Source organism: Thermobia domestica, chromosome 18, assembly GCF_964235325.1.
Source record: "Thermobia domestica chromosome 18, izTheDome1.hap1.1, whole genome shotgun sequence".
Classification (NCBI taxonomy): domain Eukaryota; kingdom Metazoa; phylum Arthropoda; class Insecta; order Zygentoma; family Lepismatidae; genus Thermobia; species Thermobia domestica.
Window position 1 is genome coordinate 18,956,338 of NC_137471.1, and position 22,983 is coordinate 18,979,320.

Genomic DNA, 22,983 nt, shown 5'->3' on the forward strand with positions numbered 1-22,983 from the left:
GAAATCTCTTGAGTTTGGCGTCCCACGATTATGTCATTTTGGCTAAGGTAGGCGATGATTAATGCAAGTAAATTGGTGGAATGAGAAAGTGGGAGGAAACGGAAGTACCCCGAGAAAACCCATGAGTACGATGTTCTCCAGCAAACTAACTTACTTATCCGGGGATCAAACCAAGAACTCCACGTACCAGCGCTCTACCACTGAGCCATCTTGCCCCCCTGTCCTGCGACCGAATCAGTGATTCCTTGCATTATAAGCGAACAACAATAAAGTCACAAAAGACAACGCTATGGGAATATTTCATCCAGCACTATTCTATCATTCTTCAGTCAGTGATAGTGTGCTCTCCTATAGTACGAAGGGTCTCTGGTTTGATTACATGCCATATAAGTTTATGGATTTTCTTGGAGTTCTCTCTTCCTCCAGCATTCTCATTTTACAAATTATCTTCATTAATCATGTCTCATTTACCCTGAAAGTCATAGCCATGGAATGTTAAAGGTTTAATTCAAGTTAAGATATTCTAAAGCTTGCTTTCGTTATAAGTTTCAATCTACATAAACTTACAGGAGAGTGAAGACCAATTGATACGGGGAACTGAACGCAGGACCACCAAACACAAGAACTATTTTCCATTTAGCCACTAGTGTTCTCTATGAGCCTTCCCTTCTGTCAATAATTCGACTTTTGACATTATAAGAAATCTGGGCACTTTTATACCAGAGTTAAGTGACGTATGTAATGATGTCAAAATTGTTCAGTTCTTGTACACTAGTATCACCTTCTGAAGTCTAAAGTAGTCCTTCATTCTAGTTCGGTGATATCCAATTTTCCTTCTTATTCTTTGAATTACAAGAAAATGAAACTGGTAGACCTACCCCATCTCTATTGGGTTAATGGCCTCACTAAGTATGCGGGATAGAACTCCAGCCACAACACTCAAGTAAGGAAAGATCCCTGTATTATGTATTTACAACATTTAAAGCTATGTTTTGTTAAGTTGGCCAGTATGGCAATTTCTTTGGTTTAGAACAGTGATGGACAAACATTTTTAAGAGGGACCCCCAAAAATGAAAAAAAAAAAATAAGTGGGCCAAAATAATTTTACTACAATCAACTATGTTACATTTACAAAAGTCTTGTAATACCAACTCTATTAATGATTAAAATTTCTCAATCTGATTCGAACTGGGATGCACTGATTCTCAGACGAAGTCAAATACTCATTTGTCAATCTGTTTCTAATACAACTCTTTCGAAGTAACCATATTCTTTTAATTTGCTTGCATTTTTTTAAACAATTTTTTTTTCTATAAATCATATTACAGGGCGGGTGGAACATTTGAAGGGCCTGCGAACCGTAGTTTGCCCATAATTTTTGTTTTGTTATTAGCGGACCTAATACACTGCTAGCTCAAGATATCTAAGAAGTCTCGAATTGTTTTGCAGGTATGTATGATAAACATTATTAAAAGCATTACCTTTCTATTGTCTAATTTCTTAAAAATAACATTTTCCGTGGATAAATACATGAAAAGCTTAATCATAAGCGAAGTTGACTGACTAAGATTCTTACACACTTCTTTCCTATTACTTTTTAAAAGTCTGAAGTAAGTAAATAATATGGGACATTCCAACGTCAATAATCTGAATTTATTTTTATTTTATGAGTTTGAATGTTATCACAGAAGAATATTAAGAAAACTTTGAAAGCAGTTTCTTATTAATAGAGTGTTGACTAAAACAAAAACTGATAATGGGGAATCACTTACTATCAGACTCATCCCAGCTTGATGAAATTGAAATTCATATACTGGGGAATCAAATAAAAGCCCCCCTTGACTTAAACAGTCAATATGCAACTGATTCTATTATATCCAAAAGAGAATTTTGCAGAATATATCCTGAATTGATACTACTCAACAATGCACTTAAGTTAGTTGGGTTGCAGGCTACACAGGGGTATGAGTTTGACAATTCTACATGCATTGTCAGGTATCCCTCTGGTTAATGCGAAAGCTTACATTTTATTATTATTATTGTTATTATTATTATTATTATTATTATTATTATTATTATTATTATTATTATTATTATTATTATTATTATTAAATATTTTTCAAATTTACTACTTTTAGAATATTCTAAATAAATAAGAACATTATGCTTTAGTATAAATTTAAAAGCTGAAACATAATACTTTTTAGATTTGAAAGATCTGTTTTCTCTACGACTACGCAATGGATGTTTTTGCTATTGCAAGAATTAGGTTATTTACATAACAAAAGACTGTATAGCATATAAATTACCTTTTGAATCTAGGACAAATTCTTACCATGTTTTATCTGCAAAATAACCTCTCACTTTCTAAATGAAATAATAATGTATTTATTATTCTATTATATAATTAGTGATTTTAAAAAAATATATAGCTCTTCTTAAATTTCAATACTAATAAACTTTAAACCAAAATAAACTCAAACACGGAATTTGTGAATCAGTGATGACGCAGGTGGAGGACAGGGGGAAAATACCACTGGTGGCATCGTCTGCCCCCCCCCCCAAGATGTGTGTTGTAAGGTAGGTCAAGAAACATAAAATTATTATGGTATACACAATAATACATGAATCCCCCCCCCGAAAATTTCTTCTTGCTCTCCTGTTGGCTTCCCAAGAAGTTAACGCTGGCGCCGTACTGCTCTGAATACTCCATTTTCTTTTTCTCTCCCCCCTTTTTTTTAGCAAGGAAAGGAAATGAAATATCAAATATTTTTAGTATTTTTTTTTAATATATAATTTTACTGAAATACGTATTGAATGAAAAGTGTATTAATATACTTCCAAATATGACATTTACTTTTTTTGTTTGTTTGTAGACAAGTGCTTGTATTTCCGAAATAATAAAACTGAACGAAACTGCATTATTATTATTATTATTTAGCAAGCTTGTTACGTAATATGCAGACCTCAGTCATTTGTAATATATCTAATACCCTACATATAATGCAACTTTAAAAAAAAAAAAATCATACGACGTATAATTTGAAGTACTGGAATCGCGTACATCTAATGACATTTTTCAATTCAAGCGTGTAACACCCAGATTAAAGCTATCCTTAACCCAAGTGTTGGATACATGTATCAAAAATAATTTATCGCATTCATTATTTATTTAATAAAACAACCCATTTTTAACTACAAACAGGGGAATCACGCTATGAAATTTGATAAGAGCTACGTTTTTAGAGTTGGCATTAAATAAATATTATAATACAACGTATTATATTATATAAAATTGTGCGTACCCCTGAAGGTACGCGTACCCCAGATTGAATACCAACTACTTAATGATACATTAGTCACTACAAACAGTAAAACTAAACTATCGTCAATATCGTACCATAGTATTAAAACAAATCAGGATGCTTAATGTTTATAATTAATTAATTTTAGATAATGAAGATTTTTAAAAAAATGATTAAACTCACCATCCCTGCTCATTCCAACTGCAATGCACTTTTTAAGACGACAGTACTGGCAGCGGTTGCGATTAATCCTTAAAATAGAGCACTGTTGGTTTTTCGTACAAGGCCGATACTGGATTTTCTGTTGAATGCTGCGTCGAAAGAATCCCTGAGAAGATAAACCAAACAATGTAGAGCCACAACACATATCAAAGGAGCACAGCACAGAACACTATTAGCACAGATCACCATTCGCCCAGTCTTAACACAACACGACCAGTACCCAACGCACTCAAACACAGTCTGTGAGCTCACTCAGCGGAGGGCAACCTACATTGCGGTCGTTCACCCCAAGCGTTCATGTGAGAGGCCAGTTCATGTGAAAGTAAGAGCGAGAAGTTTTAGCTTTGGTCCGATTTCATCATTGCTGTAGCAGCGGCGGCGGTTTATCTACTTACTGCACAGCTGACCCACATTCCCAACCCCAGGAAGACAACACACTGCGACAGCGTTGCCAGATAACACTCTTTTGCATAACAACTCTCCAATAGCAACAAGTGTGTGTGTGTGCGCTATTTTTTCTTTCCTTTTTTTTTTTTTTAACAGATACATCTTTAAAAGTATGTTTTACCATAGATCAAGTCAGTTCATTAATTATGGTTTTACTATCACAAAGATTCCTAGCACAGACCAAAGATTCCCAAATCAAATCCACGACCATTTCTACTGTTTTCTCCTTGGGATTTTCAGTCCCACCAGCGGAATGCCGAGATAGTATCTTTTAAATATATAGGACCTGGCCAACTTAAAAAAAATCCTTCCCATTTCCAATGCTAAAAATTACTCGCTCTTACTCATGTATGTATATTTCTCCTCAAAATACTGAATCATGAACTATTATTATGAACACATCTCTGCCTAATTTTCAAACAAAGTAAATTCCTCAAAGTAATGGTAGCCCATGGTCGTATCTAGGTCTTAATATGGTTTAATACTAAATATGGCTAAACAAGCAGACAAGTTGGAGAAAGAGACGGTCATATGCTTTTAGAATGAACTATTCAACAGTAAACATATTATATATATATATATATATATATATATATATATATATATATATATATATATATATATATATATATATATATATATATATATATATATAATCAATACAATGAAATTCATCTAGGGCTATCTTCAGTTTCTAAGAAAATTCCAATTTAAGTCGTAAAAGTACACTGTATTATTTCCACACAAGAACTTCAGTAAGTGGTCAAAGTTACAGAAATGGTCAAATTTACATACCTTACTGTATACTTATTATTTTGTTAAATACAGTAAAACACACGGAGTTAACTACTTTAGCAAGGTTGCCATTAGCTTAAGCTGGTCGTATTTTTTTGAAACAAGGCAAACGGTCCTACAATTTTATTTCTTTGTAAGTTAGCCACTTAGAACAGATTTGTTGTACTGGAAAACTATATGTAGATAGAGTAAATCCCATGTTAAATTGGCCAGCTAAATGTTTTGATACCTTATCTGAGGAATCATGTTGATTGCATAAGTTCGTCACAGTAAAAGTTAAGTTGGCACTTACGTTTTCTCAAGTACTATACATAAGAAAGAAATGGGCGAAATGACGACAGATGGTTTCAAAGTTACGCAGGCAACTTAGACAACCAAGTGAAAAGGGTGGTGACAGCACTTTACTTTCGGCACAATTTGAACGTTAGAAGTTATCTGAAAGTTCGTTCACAAAATATAAAGTACCTCCTCTGCGGTTACTAATGAGCAATGTGTACTTTCTTACAGCAAAAATGAATACACATAAGGGATGTGATAGCTAAATTGTTTATGTCACGGAGAAAATACAAACCCGCAGAGTAACAGAAAAAAAAACTTTCTCCTTACCCCCTCCCCTTGTTGTTTATTTTGAAAGGCTACAAAACATTGCATTACGTCTAGTTACCTAAGTATGTTCCTTTCCATTATAATTACGTTAGCACGGTTGCAACTTTCTAATTTTAACCTAGATATATATATATTTATATACATAAGAAAGAAAAAAACAGGGATTTATTATTTATTTTTTCTTTCCTTTCATTGGAATGGAAAAGAGAAATAGGGTGTCAGTGGCAACCCTGCAGGATTATTACAATCGTTACACAAGACGATGTCCCTTGAGGCATACCAAACAACAAGCTAAGCGAACGCTGGATGAAGTCAAGAAATCCGGAACCACATGAGACCTTTCCTTTGTATAATAAATATATTAGGTTTTTAGAGAGAGAAAAAAAAGCGAAAAAAAAATCAATTTCCCCTCGTTGCAGTCCGATTCACAAAAAACACACGTTCATTTGTTAGTGAGAAAGAAAAAAACTAAATACTCCCGAATATGTGCATGTAATCAGCTCTTATGTGAAATCTTTCAATTTAACGTCCCACGTTTATCATCTTTAGGCTAAGGGAGACGGATGATTAAGGCAAATAAATGATAATGGAAGAATTGGTGGAATGAAAATATAGGAGGAAACGGGGAGTACCCCGAGAAAACCCCATGAACACTATGTTGTCCGGAAAATTACGCACCACTAAGCCACCATGGCCCCATCTTCTTCTTTCTTTATCAAAAATAAGGTTTCCAATTTAGGTTTCCTACTAGAGTCTGTGTGTTGTGCTATCTAGAGGGAAAATTTTCCATCTAAAAGTTTACTTATGTACAAATCTCCGCCACTAGATTCGGAAACGAACTAGAAACCGCACATATCAAAGGCAAGCAACCTACCACGGGATTAGCGTGTCTGCCTTAAAATTATTACATAGGGGACGTGGTGACTCAGTGGTTATTGCGCTTATCTCTGGAGCAAGGAGTTTGTCGTTCGATCCTAGTCATGATTGCAGAGAACAACAACATCGTGCCGGTTTCCCCCCCCCCGATCTCACATTTCCATTCCACCTATTTCATTAGTCCAGGGAATAAAATTTCCGGTCGCCATTGGCGACTAGAAATTTACTTCTGACGACCAGTGTTCATTAGAAATGGTTTCTGCCTAAACTCACAGGGCTGCGCAGTATCTGTTTCGCATAAAAATTATTGTTACTGAGTGAGAGGGGGGACCTTTCATAATTTGTACGCCAGAGATACTGGCGAGCATTATTTTTGGATTGGCGAAAGCATCTGACTTTGAAATTTTGCGCCCTGCATTAGTCTGTCTCCTTCAGCCTACATGAGATGTCAAATAAAAGAATTCATTTCAGTTTTTGAAATTATCAGTCATGTACAATTAACTTAATTATCATAACACACAATATAGATTTAGTTACTGTCAATGACTATCAGTTCTAATTAATAAAACGAATTTAAAAAAGCATCTCTCAGCAGAATTATGGGGTTTATGGCAGATTTTACCTAGCGGGATTCTAGTAATTTCTGAACTCCTGATTTTACGATCTGCTGGTAACAATAACATTACACCGACAGACAAAACTGTTCAGGACTGTCGTCTCTTATATGTGAGAAACCTGGATTTAAAGTAATTTCATTACATATAGGAAATATAATAATGCTTTTTTTCTGTTATACCTGAAACTGACTACATTGTGTAGAACCGTACAACAAGAATGACTAATTTTGACAATTTTATCTGCAATTTCATTTAAAAAAAAAAAAAAAAGTCCTATGACTGGTCTATAAATTGAAAATTTTTGATTGAATTTCCGTTCTCTCACCGAGAATCGGAGCCAGGACCTTGTGCATCAAAGACGCCTACTCTAGCCAATAAACCAAGAAGGACGCGGAAATTTTAAACATATAAATCAAGTATACTAACAATAATTTTGTGCAAGTCAATAGCAACGTTCCATTTCCTGAATGGTGGGGAAAGTATGAAATCTTTGAGCCCTGCGAACCAACTCCGAAATGCATCCTCGTAATCTGTACGTATTTAAAAATATAATTAAATAATTACTATTATACAGATTGAAATGACGTTACGATTCCCAAAACCGAAAAGATAATTAAGTTTCTTTAGATATTTTTTTGTGGCTTGATATTTTAAGAGTTACGATGATCTTAATTTTGGAGGTGCGATATTTCTTTAATAATTTATTCACCTTTTCGTGAATACATAATTAATCGTAGCACGCACGTTAAGGATATTCGCCAGTTTTCACTGATTTAATCGTAATAACCAACTAAATTGCAATAATTGTAAATATAATGTACACCATTAGAATTTTAAATTTAAAAGCTATAACATTCTCTCTCGTTTACGTAGGAATGTAAAAAAGCTCAGTATGAATTCTCTAAGCATCATGGCCAGTCGCAGCCTACTCTCGTAGAAGCGGGGAAAACTTCACTTTTCCGTTCTGTGTTGTGTGACGTAATCGCCTCCCTCGCATGAACTAGTAGCTCCGCAGTGAGCAGGTCAGCAGAGTTCGTTCACCTCACCTTTTCTTTTCTTTTCTCCTCTCGGCGACCCACAAACATGACCGCCTTTTGTCACAGCGCGCACCCAGCTTCAGATATTATAGGACAAAGCTGTATAAAAGCATTTTCTTTTCTTTTTTTCTTTTTTTGGTTCAAAAAGAGGACCATATGCGTTATTTAATACAACAAATAACACAGCACAATAATGCTATATTTTGAAAAAAATACAGGAAATATAGTTCACGAACGGTTATCTCACTTTATTTTAATCTAACTCTTCTATTCATTATGATACAAATTCCTATTTCAAGTTGTGAAATCTACCTAAGTTGATCTCTCCTCCCCTTCTTAGTTACGTAGGAAATGGCCGAGTTAAGCAAGAAGTTGGCCAATTTGGTTAGTAATTTTAACCCCACAAAACAAACACTGTAGTTTATACTTCATTTACAGATTATTAAATTCGTGTATTTCCCAACGGAGTAAAAACAAAAAAAAAAAAAAAAAAAAAAAAAAAAAAAAAAAAATATAGCGACGTCTGTAAGATAGGACCAACCTGGATGTGTGTTAAGTTGGTCATATTTTGTTACATACAAATCTGTCAAACTTAGGTGCACATGATTCGGATTTAATTGAAGTTATGTTTTAAGTATGTGACTATAAAGCCGTGGCCAAGTTACTGATGTGGTAAATTCTCAAACTTGGCCACCTGCTTGTTGCACGTACGAATTCGGCTCGACATGTATCTGTTTCGGGCCACTTGTAGGATAATCATCCTTCTTCCCCACACACTTTTAATACATTTAGTACGTAAAGTGTATTGAATTTAATATGATTTACGATTCAATTGTCGGATTAAAGAAAAAAAAATTTAAAAGGGTCCATTTTCGTACAAAGGAACTTATCTAAAATTAGTCACCCAGATTTCGAACAAAAGTTCCCAACTTTAATAGGTAATAAAACCATAAGAGTACATGTCTCTGTACGTAAGTCTGGCCAACTTAAAACAGCTAGCTTACATTCAAGGATACTAATGTAGAACAGTTGCTTAAGACACCAACTCTATTTATTTGTGCTTAAATATAGACCGCTGTTCCAATTTAAAACGTGCGCCGCCGCCATTAACAACTACAACACGAGGTCTATGTCCTACTCAATATTGTCACTTGTACTGCACGACGCAGACGCCAAAGTTCATTAACTCGAGCAAACCAAATCGTTTGTCCCCCCTCTCTTTTAGCCCCAATGCGCAATTTGTAAGCGCATATGAATTTGTCAACTGCACCACCCGAAATTCTAGCATCCGCGGCTCCAAATCCTTTTAACTTTTTTTTTTTTTTAATAATATTTGGCGCATGCGTCACTTTTCACTGAGGTCATTTACACATAACATCACGACCCCACCAACGAAGCACAACATGGTTCACCCTGAAAAAACCCGGCCGGGCGCTACGAATCGATTTTGTTGGCTGTACTCGACAAGCGCTTTGCATCCATTCCATTCGGATAGGATAGGTCAATGTACGACAAATGATTCGATGAACTTTTATGCTCTACAAGAAAAAAAAATCTAAAAAGAGAATAATAAAAAAAGGACTCTATAACATTACGCTATCATCTTTTATCTCCCAGAGACATTTGAATTTTCAATTGGATACACGCACTTTGATCATTTATTATAGTTTTAATGGATCGATCACACATGTACAACAAGAAGCACGCGACATTGAGCTATTCGATACAGTAGAACCTGCTAAGTTGGCCGCATCTATGTGGAACTATATACAGTAAAACCTCGTAAGTTCATCATATCTCTAATTTGACAACACACTTATTAAATTACGTAGTGTGTATGTCTCTTTACATGTTGAAGTTTCGTGTCCATTTTCAGTACCGAGGCTCTATAAGAGGTGGACCTGCAGTTTAACGTTGAATCCAGAAGCATGTGTATTAAAGGTGCTAGCCACTAGACCAACAGTGAAGTCTTATTGAATTCTGCAGTTATAGATATGGTATTATACTATGCTTCTCTCTAAGTTGGCCACTTTTTAACCAGATGTGGCCAATTTACGTCATGCCGTAGACGCCTGCAAAGTGGCCAATTTTTAACGTTAAACTTCTCTGTAGAGCTCAATAGTTCACTCCACATAATTGCATATATCTGAAAGAAAACCATGCAACACGTAAGTGGCGACGATACAGAAATAACCAACTTGTGAAGAACAGAAGTTGTCGAATTCGAAAGTATAATTACAACAAAATTTGGACACCTCTGTAATTTGTCCACTTGCTTACGTCAGTCATACGTTATTTGTCAATTTTTCAGCCACAACGTATAAGGTCAACTTATACCGAAAACATTAATGACACAGGAAATCGGCTAGCTTCCTATACTCAAAGGGAAGTTGAAGAAAACCCTGGGAGAAATTCTCGAGGACTGCTGGCTACATTTTCAAACCAGGAATCCCTCAAACACAAAGAGAGAACGATAACCTTTTGTCGATGTTCGTACTCATGATACTTGTGGGTTTGCAACTTTGTAAGTTGGCCAGTGCTTTTAGGAACCAAAGGTGGCCAATATTACATTTATACAATAGCATCATAATTCTACGGAGCAGTGACCAAATTAAGGCCTTCCCATGTTTAAATAATCGATATTATTTTCTAGAAAATAGATTTTTTAATAACTTAAAAACAATAACCAAAGTTCAAATGAGGAAGAGTTTATCGAAATAATCCAACTCCCAAGCGAAAAGCAGCTTTCAAACTTTTCTGACAGGTGCCTCGCATGTATTAGTGTGCGTTATTGGAGAGCATTTGCAAGAGTCAATGGAATACCGTTATCCCTCCCCTCCCAAAGCTGCACTCACTCACAGACTGTTTCTCTTCCGCCAGAGGTCATTGCACTCGGCTGTTTTTTTTCTTTCTTCCTTTCCTTTCCTTCTTCCACCAAAAGAAACAACGAAAACGCTCTTATCAGTCACTCACTAGCAGAAGGTGGATGGACTTTGATGCCCTTCCCTCCTGGCCCCCTGCTGATTAGCAGTACTTCGACAAACAAGGCATACATACTTCTCCCTTCATATAAGACAGCTTTTCTGATTGGTACGTCTTCGAAAACATTCTTTTTTTCTCTCTCTCTCTTTACTGACTGTCTTTTGTTCAATTCCCTGAAATAATTGTAAAGGGACCTCAACAGACAAGGATATAAATTACCTTGTGGTAGGTCACTGATGAGACTTTTTACTGCGGTCATACAGTTTGAGAAATTAGCATGAAAACACAAAAAAGTATATTTTCTTTTTAATACACAATATCCTCATTTTCCATATACGTATTAAGAAAAGATTTAAGAAAATAAACTCTGGCTTGACAGGTCACGAAGGGCAATGGCTGGACAAATGTCTTTCAACTGGGTGATACGTGGTCTGCACATTCCAGTTTATTTGTTCTAATTTTTAAGATTCCTACACCTTATTTGAAATTTTCTTCGTTTTGTTTTTGTTTCTTTCTTCATCCCTTTTCAGTATCTCCCGTGTCAAAGACGCAAACGATGACAAGTTAATCACGAGGAAGCTCTACATTAATGATATTAAATAGCTCCCCAAATACCTCACCATACTGGGGCTCGTACCATTCATGACGAATGAAACCTCTCCTTTGGTCAATTTTTAGTTTTAATTAAGGCAAAGAACTTCCAAAGCTTGAAAGAACGGCGTTCAGATTAGGAGTATTTAGTGCAAACGATTAGGACAAACTGTGATCCTCTGTGGCCCAATGCGTGTGGTCCTCGGTTCAATTCCCAGTGTAGGTATTTGGTTCCAATAAAGAGACTCAAGTGGTGGTTTCGAATACCACTTTAAAGAGTAGGCCTGCCTCTTATAGCCTCGGGAGAAGAAGATACACATTTACGTTTTATTACTATAAGTTGGTCAATCTTCGTAAGGAATTAAAAGTGGCCAACTTATTTTCTACTGTAACAAATAGGGGCCAATAGTAGCTCACTATACAAAGCTGGCCAGTTTTCTTGAAGAATCAAAAGTGGCCAACTTATTTTCTACCGTAACAAATAGGGGCTAATAATAGCTGACTATTTATGTAAAGTTGGCCTGTTTTCCGTGAAACAACAGAGGAAAGTCTCGATGTATATGGTCAATTTTAAAGAAACAAACTAACAAAAAAAGCAAGGCTTCCAGGGCTCAAAATTGGCCATTCACATTCAGAATGTGACAAAATCTTCAGAAGGACTTTGATACTTAAAAAATTCAAGAGATTCCGTGGTCAAACCACCATTTTCACTATCCAGTCTAATGTCGTATGTACTGTACGTTCCATGGTTATGCCGGCTAGGCTAAAGGAGACGATGATGATGAGAAATGAAGGAAAATTGGTGGGATGAAGAAACTGGGAGAACTCCGAGAAAATTCACACACACGGTGTTGATCTACCACAAAACTCACTTGACGCGACCTGGGATCGAACCAAGGACCCCTTTGTACAAGAGGCAAACGCCCTACCACTGGGCCACCGCAGCACCTGTATTACTCCTACTTTCAATCAAATATTAATTATTTGAGACCCATGTCCAAAAACAAAATTCTTAATCTGATGCGATAATTGGTTTAAGCTTTTGAGCATTTTTTTATTATATGGTTAATAATGCTGAAAGTTAATAATGTTTACGTCAAAAGACTTGAATTAAATTTCCTTTCATAATGAAGTCAGTTACATGTCGCTTGCATAACTTTCTGCAAGATGACATGACGTATAAACAAGGGGGGGGGGGATAGTAAACAAAAACATTTCACGATTAGCAGACCGTATAAACAAATATCACTTATCGCATGAAGTCATACTTTCTTCCACTTCATCCAATAAAGTCATTCTGACGTGTATATGTTCTTTTAACACAGAGAACTTAACTTATATGAACTTATCACATACTGTATGATGACAATATATTTTACGAGCTTATTCGGAATTCACTTAATTTGCTGAATGAGTGCATGTATGTATTATAAATTCTCTGCAGATTTAGTGCAACTTTTACTGTTTTCACGGAGACATTAACAATTTTTCTCTCTCTCTTTCTTCTCTTTCCAGTCTTTTGGGTCAGGTTACCAGGTAACACTTCCACTTGGAATCAGCCAAACAGAACAGGGGACGCAGATGACGTCACATAAGTTCTCCTCTCAACATTGCTACCAAGTGTAACTAAAAATTCATAATATAGTAACAATATGACTGGTCTACTACAGAAGTACCACTTAGCCTCTACTTGCCCGTCCCTCCCCCACTCTCATCGACGCTACCGTCGCGGTTAACCTGATTTCATTACACAGTATATTCAAAAAGAACTTTCTCGCTTGCAGGCTCTGATTGCAGCAGTCACTGTGTTCAGTTCTTGTGTGTTGTATTACTTGTGACATACTTTCTGTGTATGTGTGGAGCTTCCGCATTTTGGATGTTACATATACATAAACTACATATGATAAAAAAGATAGATTATGTCGGGAAATCACAAAACTGGAACACATAAGCATAAAAGCAATTGTATAATTATAAAAGTTCCAGCGCATCGAATTTCGAATTCTAGCGGCCTAAATGTTTTTCCTACGAATATTATCTATTCCGATTTGCTAGACACGTCCCACGATCGTATAGGCACTTTTAAATATACATCCTGTCCTATTGATACTGCTAACACTACGTTATATAGCTGTGTAAATATAGTGAGACCTGACTAAGAAAAAAAAATCCACAAATAAACAAATTACAGCTTAAGATTAACCAACGGCTATGTGAAGTACGCAGTTTATACGCAACCAAATTAGACACATTGTAGAAGAATCACGTAAAATGGCAACTTTATATAGAAATATGTTTTTATGATTTACGTTGGTTTATTGACTTTAGTCGCAAACTATTGATTTTAAATTTAGAAGCAATTAACACAAGTGAAATGTGTCTGCTTTACCCAACATAGATTCCTTAAAATAATAATAATAATAATAATAATAATAATAATAATAATAATAATAATAATAATAATAATAATAATCTAAGGTACAGAATTTAGTACACATATACAAGAAGATCTTTAAAGTTTCCCACCACTGTAACTTGGATACTTGCTTAAGTTTTGTCACACCCTTGTGAAACAAGAAAATATTCGCCAGGAAAATTTTAATATCAGAAAGCTACAAATATTTGTGATGCACAAAAGTATAAAAATATACCGAAACAGAACGAAAATATTAAAAAAAAAAATAGATTAACATTGTTCTACTGAGAACAGTTCCTCATCGTTGTGCTATTAATATACAGTTTGCAAGAAATGACATCTCAACGTCCTTTTTTTTTCTTTTTCTTGATATCTTATCCTCTTCTTTAGTTATATGCTGATTTCTTTGCACTTGAATAAAAGAGCAAGGACCTCAAAAAATATGAAGACCATTTTTTTTAAAAAAAGTTACTTATTCCGATAAAAAGAAAGAAAGAAAACTAAAACAATAATCATTGCTTGCAAAACCATGATTAGGCAAAACATACCAAGAAAGGAAAAAAAGAAAAGAAAAAGAAAACTAGGTCTACATAACAAAGTGCCTATTTTAAAGCCATCCGTTTCGTATTTTTTTTCTTTCCTTTTCGGAAGTTGCGAGATCATTTTCTTCCAGGATAATACACTCATGTCCTTCCCTGCATTCCATGCGCACAACAAAAACAGCGACGTCATATTACTACTATTCTCCTCCTCCTCCTCCTCCTCCTGAATCCATTTTTTTAAAGATTATTTGGACTCCCCGCCCCTCAGCCGAATCCTGACCAACCACAGTTTAGGAAACAAGTCTGCCTGAGCCAATAGTGGCGCGGTTTGCTCTGATAGCGAGAGCCGCATGGATTGAGGTGAATGACCGAGCGCGTCAAGGCCACAGTGCGAGAGAGCTCCACGAACAGGGGTGGGGTAGGCCTCATTTTCTCCTGCGATACTTTCGCCCGCTCTAAAAACAACAAGAGCGCGCATTCGCCAAAATAAAAATTTTCCATCGCGTTCTCTTTCAAATTTAGCACAATTCTTGCACGTGATTGGTTGAAAAATGAAAATGTAATAATTACGTTATTACAATAAAAGCTTCGATTCCCTGGTAAGTTGGTCAATTGTGTAATACTGTAATAAATGTTTTCCAGTTTTATTTTTTAAGTTGGCCATCTTTAGCTCTATAAAACCTTTTGTTAAAATCATAAAAATGACAGACTTTATTTGTTGTATTATGTTTCTTTTTGTAGTCTCACATGTGACCAAAATACGCACCGGTTATATTTGAATTACAAAAATAAATAAATGGACATGTAAACAGCTATTTCTAATACTATTACCAGTACTTTTTGGTTTGTCACTCTTCTCCTATTACATCAAATATAAAATAAAACAAGATGCAGCAATCCACCTTGGATGCACTAACCAGGAGAACCATTTGAGGAAGACAGGGGAGGCAATTGCTCCCTTGAGCTTGAAAAACACATGCTTTTCAATAAATTGTACACTAATATACTAATAAAACAGCGAAACTCTTGTGTCGCTGGACATTTTTGCCCTTGCCCCCAGCCCTCCCCCCCCAAATCTCAATTGTTTACCGGACGAACCTTGTAAATTCACGGTAACAAAATAACTTTGCAAAACCTTACGATGTCACCACATTTCCAAAACTATAGCATGGTACACCATACGAGATAGACCAAGCATTTCAAACCATGTAGATTTTTCTGATTTATTATTGATTTAAGTATAACGTCTCTCTTCAGTATTGAGATTCATGGGAGCAGTGGCGCACGTAAAGGGGGAGTTCGGGGGGCTTAAAACTCCTCCTTGAACAAGATGACAAAAACCACGCTTATCCTTATAGAGTGTGAATCTGAGTGTCTGCAACTCTGTCCCTTTGACGAAATTCTGCGTATATTATTGCATGGGAGTGGACCTTATTTTAATGTAAGATCCGAACCAAACACGAGAAATGTTACCCACCAGAAAGCTGACATATACGTACTGCTGTGAGTTCTTCGTTTTACATATAGTATATCAGTAGATACTTTTTACTACTTAGTTCATCAAATATTGTCCACCTCACCAATGTTACCGGTGTAAGGCAAAACCATAAGATATAACATTTTTTTTTAATTATAAAACGTTCAGGTACGATACTGGGAAACATTTAAGTACGCAAATGAGCTATATATTAGCAATGGCTCCTGAGGAATTAAAATATATATTAACTCTTCTATACAGCTTCTAGCAATAAAAATATACTATTTTCCAGAGCTTGGAGGGGAAAAAATGTTAAATATTTGCATGTGACTTCCCGCACGAGCCACCTTTGCAAAAGACAGCTACAAACTATGAGGAAAAAATTAAAAATAAGTGCTAATTCTTGTATACAGATTATAGAGATATGTTAATTTTTAACTTCTTTCAAGAACCGCCACTATAAATAAATATATATTTTTTCAGCTGTTATACTAGAATTTCAGTGACTCAATTTTTTAAATCTTATTTTAGACGCCACGTACAGTAGGACGCCAGGAAAAATGTTTCTTTTGTTAAGGCTGGCCAAGAATATTTGGCATTGGATCCAGTGACCAAGAGCACGTATGACGCGGTTCCTATTCTGTTCAAGGAAAACAAGCAGCAGAAAAAAAAAATCGAAGGATGTGGGGGAGGGGGGGAAAGGTAAAGGTTTCATTTTTCGATCCTACATAAAATTTACAATAATAATAGTAATAACAATAACACAAAGGATGTTTTTCGGCTGATCTTGTTTGTTAGGAAAGGAGGTTTTCCTTCAAAAGAAAGAAAGAAAGGAAGGAAAAACAGGCCTACAGAAAACCCTTTTTCGTTCGGCAGTAAACGAATAGGCCACCAGCTCACAGCGCCAAGGCCATTGACTTCTATAACCGGCCTTCAACTCTGGTCCAACTACGTCGCAAGAGTTTAACACTCACACACACACACACTCACACACATACGTTCACATGCATTTAGTCTTTCCTTTGCGACAACACTCTTCACACAATATATTATAAACAACAAAATATATTTAGCAACAGAATAAAGTTAGAAATATTTGTTTGCCTTACCTTACACCCTTCACAAGAATGCACACCATAATGGAACCCTGAAGCTTTATCTCCGCACACTCGACACAGAACAGTGGTGCCGTCAAATTCTGAGAAGAAAAAAAGAAAAACATCTGGATTACAATATGTTTTTTTTTTTTTGACAATAACAATAATAATTGTATTAATAAGAACAACTGTCGATCAACAATAAAGGAAAAAAAAAAAAGATTCGCTCTTAGGTAGGCGACAACGTCCTTTGTTGCTGGAGTCAATGAACCGAGAAAGCAGAACGTTGACCCTTGCTCAAAGCTCCATTTACACACATATATGTGTCTTTATTCCTATATCCTCCCGAAACGTCTTTACACTATTTAACAATGTATGTATCACAAATGATATAATTTTATTCGTAAATACGACTTAAACAATGTTTTTTTAAAACTTCTGTCTTGTGCAACAGATATGACACATCAAATTTTTCTACTAAAAAAAAGAAGAAGAAATAAAGAAATTTATATATTGGCTTTAGCTTACTAGTTGCTAACCTAAATCGGCAATATTCTTAGTCATTCAAACAGGAATACTTTGGTTCCTGGTGGAACTTAAAATTGTTGAATATAAGTCTACACCTCATGTGGCTTCGCTACTTAGAAGACAGGTTAAAACAAAACAAAACAAAACAAAAAAAGAATCTAGAATGAATGTTGGAAGGTACTAGTATTCATTGGTAAAGTATCAAGAATTAGCTCTTGTTAAGGAGGCGTGCCTTAATCTGGTACGAACTGAGAGCGAAAGTTTTTTTTCTTTTTTTTTGACAATTTTTCCTCTTTTTTAAAAAAGAAAAAGGATAATAAACATAACTGATTTTTTAGAATATCATGTCTTAGGGAAATACTTGCCAATATAAGCAAAGTTACTCAGTAAAATTATGTGCAAATAAATAAAATCGTAATGCCCCTATAACGCCGTGAGTTATCATTAAGTTTCTGTAAAACTTGAACCAACTTATTAAAAACTTTTTGTCTAGAGGTGATGGTGGCCAACTTCAAAAGATTTTTTTTTTATTATTAAGTATTAGGAAGATAGATTGTAATATAAACTTAATAAGATATTGGTTGGGGCACGGAAAACAATCCAATTTCTGTTTACAACGTTACCGGCATCAACAAAACTCCCTGCCATTAACATTACAAAATCAAAAAGACAAAAATATTACATAAAGTGAAAGGAAGTGAAAGTACATGTAATACTAAGTGGACAGTGGGTTTTAAATCTTCAATAAATAACATCACAAACACGTAATAACACTTTCACTTAAAGAAAGAAATGAGAGAGGGGAAATTGGATTAAATAAATACATATTTTTTTTTTCAAAAGCAAAATGCTTTCTCTATCAAGGTCGGGAGTCGAAGAAGCTAGATATACATACAAGAAGCTGTGGTGAAAGTTGGCGCCGTGATACGAGTCAGAAGTAAAAGAAAAAGAGAAAGTCATGGTGTTTACCTATTTTAAGCTCCGGTTCTCGTGAAGAATCCATCATATGAACAGTGGAATCCGTTTGGAAAATTTGCAGGTCTTTATCGGAAAGTGTCATGATGAATTTACACTTTTTTTTAAAACAAATATTTCTTTAAATAAAACTTTTTTAAGACACAAACAATTTACGAACTTCCACCGTAGCACTACATATATGTAATGTTATCACTGTTGTCAAAATATATATTTAAATAATTTAAAAAAAAAAAAAAACACTAAATATTTTCTTCTTTAAGTAATATGAACACTAAAAGTTTCACTGTCACTAACGCTTTCAAAAACACTATGAGCGCACATTACTAAAACAACTTGCGAAAAACGTTTTGTTTCCTCATATGAGGATATCAAACAGAGGAACTCTGAGGACGATTGGGTTGTCGAAGCATCGCCTCAACGGAGAGTGAAAGTCCTTGGTTAAAAGGTGTTGTACGGTGTTCTTCTTCTGCTTATGCCACAGGTATCCGGTACCTGCTATGAAAAATAAACGATACTCGCCCTTATCGCTTTTCAGATTGTGTTACTCGCGAGCCTTTTAGTTAGTGTTATTGGTGGGAATGGCTTCGTATGAACAATAGACTACGTCAACTTGGAGAGCGACCAATCAGAGCGGCGGATTGCTTCAACACTGATTTTAGTACGTCCGTCGCTATTGGCTGGCGGTTTGGTCTCCTCCGCGCTGTTGAGTTCAGTGCCCGTCAAAGCGAACCTTGACTGAATTACCCAGACAGCGGCTAAAACCAAGGACACGCACACACTTACAAAAACACACATTTTATATATGATGAGCATACACACAAGTGCAATGGCTTCGTTTATCACACAGAGAAAGGGGAGGGGCCGCGCAAGATATAACACGTATATAAGTTAAGTGAAGCTGAATGCAGAAATTTTACAATAATACAGGTCATTGTTTTTCCCCCTCCCTTGTTTTAACATTAGTTTATTGTACCCCTCCCCTTCCTAATCCACCAACGCCGAAACTGATTCTTTTAATTTCGTAATTTCCTTCCTCCCACTTGCAGAATTACATACACATTTGTATATATGTGTTTGTAAAAGCAGTCACTGACACTTTGCCATCTTCACTTCCCAATAATTACTGTTATTAATTATCGATTGGATCAAAATAAAACAAAAGAACACAAAAAATGTTCGCCGTTGGTTATCTGCGAAGGAGGAATTTACGCAAAGAAGATCGATCCGGATTCAATAACCTTTATTTTGTATTGAATACAACTGTTCATGATGATAAATGTATAAACACAGCATTTTTCATGTATTTCCTTTGATACACAAAATAGATGGTAGGATTTGCAATTACTGTTAATGTCTTTACTGGGAGGTAATGACCTTTTAGTTCATGTACAAATATTCTATCCAAAGAATGCAATGAAGGCTGTTCATTGAACTCAGTAGTTATTTTCTACATTTTCAATAAAAGAGAAGGGTGTAAAAAAAATACAACATAATTTATTTACTTATTCATATTATTGTGCGGCCTGTCTAAGTTGGCCACCACTGCACCCGTGAAATCTGTCCAACTTACAAAGGTGGCCAACTTTCGGAATAAACAAGGTTATAGAATCTACATTGGTCCATTCATTCATAAGGTGGTTAAATTAAAAGGGACCATCGTAGCTCAGTGGTAGAGAGCGCTCCTTGGGGGTATCCGGTTCGATCCCAGATTGTGTGAGTTTAAGGTCGACAATATTGTGTCCTGTGGGTTCTCCTCAGGTTCTTCCATTTCCTCCCACATTTTTATTTTACTAATTCTATCACTTTCATGAATCGTGTGCCTTCTTTAGAATTGTGGGAACATAAAGAAAATTGTATTCTTCTGAGTTTCGTACACCCTATTATCACATGGCTATATTCTGAATTCAAGGAAATGTTATATAAGTAAGGACATTAGCTTCCAATTGACGTCGGCGTATAAATAATTCCTTTCCCTTGCCTTTTTTCATCTTATTATCAGGACGAAATAGAATCACAGCTTTTTATTCCCAATGTTTTACATTTATTCTAATATTTGCGCATGTCAAATTTTCTCTTAAAAGAAAAAAAATCCGCATATCGCATTAATCATATACTTTGCAATATTATACTGTTCGCTATAACATCTAGGATTATGATATCCTTTCCAAAAATAAACCACATTTTCATTAGATTTTACGATGTTAATATGGTAATTCAACTTCAAGTAAAATACAAGAATATATACATAAGGGTGAACAGGCATGTACGCAGGAATTTATTTCGGGAAGAGGGGATCGAAAGCTTTTCGGAGGGGTCCAAATTTAATATGAGGATAAATTATATAGACTAAATTTACAGAGAAGTGGAGATATCCGAGGAAAGGTCTCGAACCCCAGGACCCACCCTTTGCATACGTTCCTGAGCATGAATCTATTTTTTGTTGAGATTTCTACGAAATTAATGTCAGTTTTTTTTTTTTTTAAATCCACTTGTACATTAAGCATACATACAATACAATCCTCAGTTGTAACCAAACTTCGACGACTCATGTGGTAAAAAAAAAAAAGAAAAGAAAAGAAAAGAAAATAAAAGAAAAAAACGAAAAATCATTGCACGTGTCTGTATTCATAACTAACTATATTAATTATTAGTTAGACTCCAGAATTTGATTTTAGATCGAAGAATATTATATTATACATTATTTCGAATTGGAACTGATATTTTAAAACACTAAGCTATTTCTCTCGCGCTAAATTAAATTCCCTGATATTTCAGTCCAGGGAGGCCAAACGGCACACGTTCGACATAGTATCAACTCCATTATTTCTGGCTAGCTAGACTAGCGTTAACTAACTCTTAATTGAAATGGTTTCGTTTCGTAATTTCCTCTCAATGCTACGTTTAAACAGAGAAAAACTCTTCACTCTCATCTAGAATCGAACTCCGTACCATGCATCACGTGTCGTACCCATTTGTCAACATAAGCACATATTTTTAACGTTAGAAGATAACTGAACAAATGTAAGTGAATTTATACACTACAAAAAATTAATCCGTATTTGAACATAATTTGAACATCCTTTAGAAGTTACTTCTCGTCATTGTTGGACATGTTCAAAAATGTCTTGAGGTGTTCAATCGGTATACAAAATGTCTTGAAATGTTTAATCAGTATACAAAAAAAGTCTTGAAGTGTTCAATTAGTATACAAAAAAGATTTGAAGTGTTCAATCAGTATACAAAAAAGTCTTGAAGTGTTCAATTAGTATACAAAAAAGATTTGAAGTGTTCAATCAATATACAAAAAATGACTTGAAATGTTCAATCAGTATACAAAAATGTCTAGAATGTTTCCTAACAGTGATTAATAGAAACTGTTCCAAGAACGTCCAAAATGTACCTGAACTTATGATATGTCCAATGAGAAAACGGGCGGAGAAGGGACTTTAGTTTGAATACGCTAAGTATATTTTCTATTAACCAATCCTAGAGAACATTTTAGACTTTTTTTGTACACTGGTAGAACACTTCAAGACATTTTGGGATATACTTGACAACGACCAAAAGTAATTATAGTAAATAATGTTCAAATATATATTTTTTTGCAATGTAGCTTTGTTGCTTTTGGAAATCCTGGTTCGAATCCGTTCCTCAGCTATACTGACTTAGGTTTTACCACAGCTTTTCCTCACTTACAACAACAGACAAGTCCCAGAAAGAAACTTTGGATTATGACTGACTTTCTCTCGCAGAGACGGACATAGACTTAGTGGGTAGCATGCTTGCTGAAGAATCAGAAGGTCCAGGTTTCGAATCTCAGTTCTTGATATTTTCTCACTTTCAGCAGTGATGTGAATGCTGAGGCGGTGCCTTTTAAAAAAAATATAGGCCTTGGCTGACTTTCAAGTCCTTTTTTTATCGTTGCTGGTTTTGACTTTGATTTAAGTTTAGCGTCCCCTTCAGCAGCCAGGCTAAAGGAGACGTGGATCTACAGTTTAACATGGAACCCGAACCATCTACGCTCCCGCCGGAAATCGAACCCAGCTCTCCCTTGCGAAAGGCGCGTACGCTAACCACTTAGCCACAAGGAATCTCTTTATTGTTCTTGAGTGTTGCTGATTTCAGTGCAAATCAATCTTAAGAGACACTATTTGGAAGTATGTTAAGTTAATAAGTGATATTTAAGAAAAAAAGTCCCTCCCATCTCTGACGTTCTTAATAGTTATGGAGTAAAATAGTTCCTCTGTTCTAATTGGAACTTGGTTAATATATAAATCAAGAATAAATGAAACACTTTTAGGGCAAACACATGGCAACGCAATTCGCACATAACTCTTGAACTTAACACAATGACTTATTCAATTTTTCTTTCTTTTTGTAACAAAAGTACTCAGAAAGTAATAAAACCAGGGAATCGGAGCATGATGTATTAATACGTATAAAGCATAATGAATCTTTTTTTTTTTA

At 35.3% G+C, this 22,983-nt stretch overlaps 1 protein-coding gene and 1 non-coding gene across 6 annotated transcripts in view; both read right to left on the reverse strand.

Moving 5' to 3' along the window:
- LOC145675713 (nuclear hormone receptor E75-like) overlaps positions 1–22,983 on the reverse strand; it is a 228,627-nt gene that overhangs the window by 16,356 nt on the left and 189,288 nt on the right. For 4 of the 5 annotated variants that reach the window (XM_081746328.1, XM_081746329.1, XM_081746333.1 and 1 more), the window contains exons 2-3: positions 17,023–17,111; positions 3,489–3,633 (exon numbers count right to left, since the gene is read on the reverse strand). In XM_081746328.1, the coding sequence (XP_081602454.1) occupies positions 3,489–3,633; positions 17,023–17,111 (234 nt within the window). Of the gene's footprint in view, positions 1–3,488; positions 3,634–17,022; positions 17,112–18,507; positions 19,059–22,983 lie in introns of those variants that run through there. The other variant, XM_081746330.1, reaches the window with a different exon arrangement.
- Positions 12,352–12,424, reverse strand: TRNAK-CUU (transfer RNA lysine (anticodon CUU)). Its single transcript has one exon. It is a non-coding gene; the product is annotated as a tRNA-Lys (tRNA).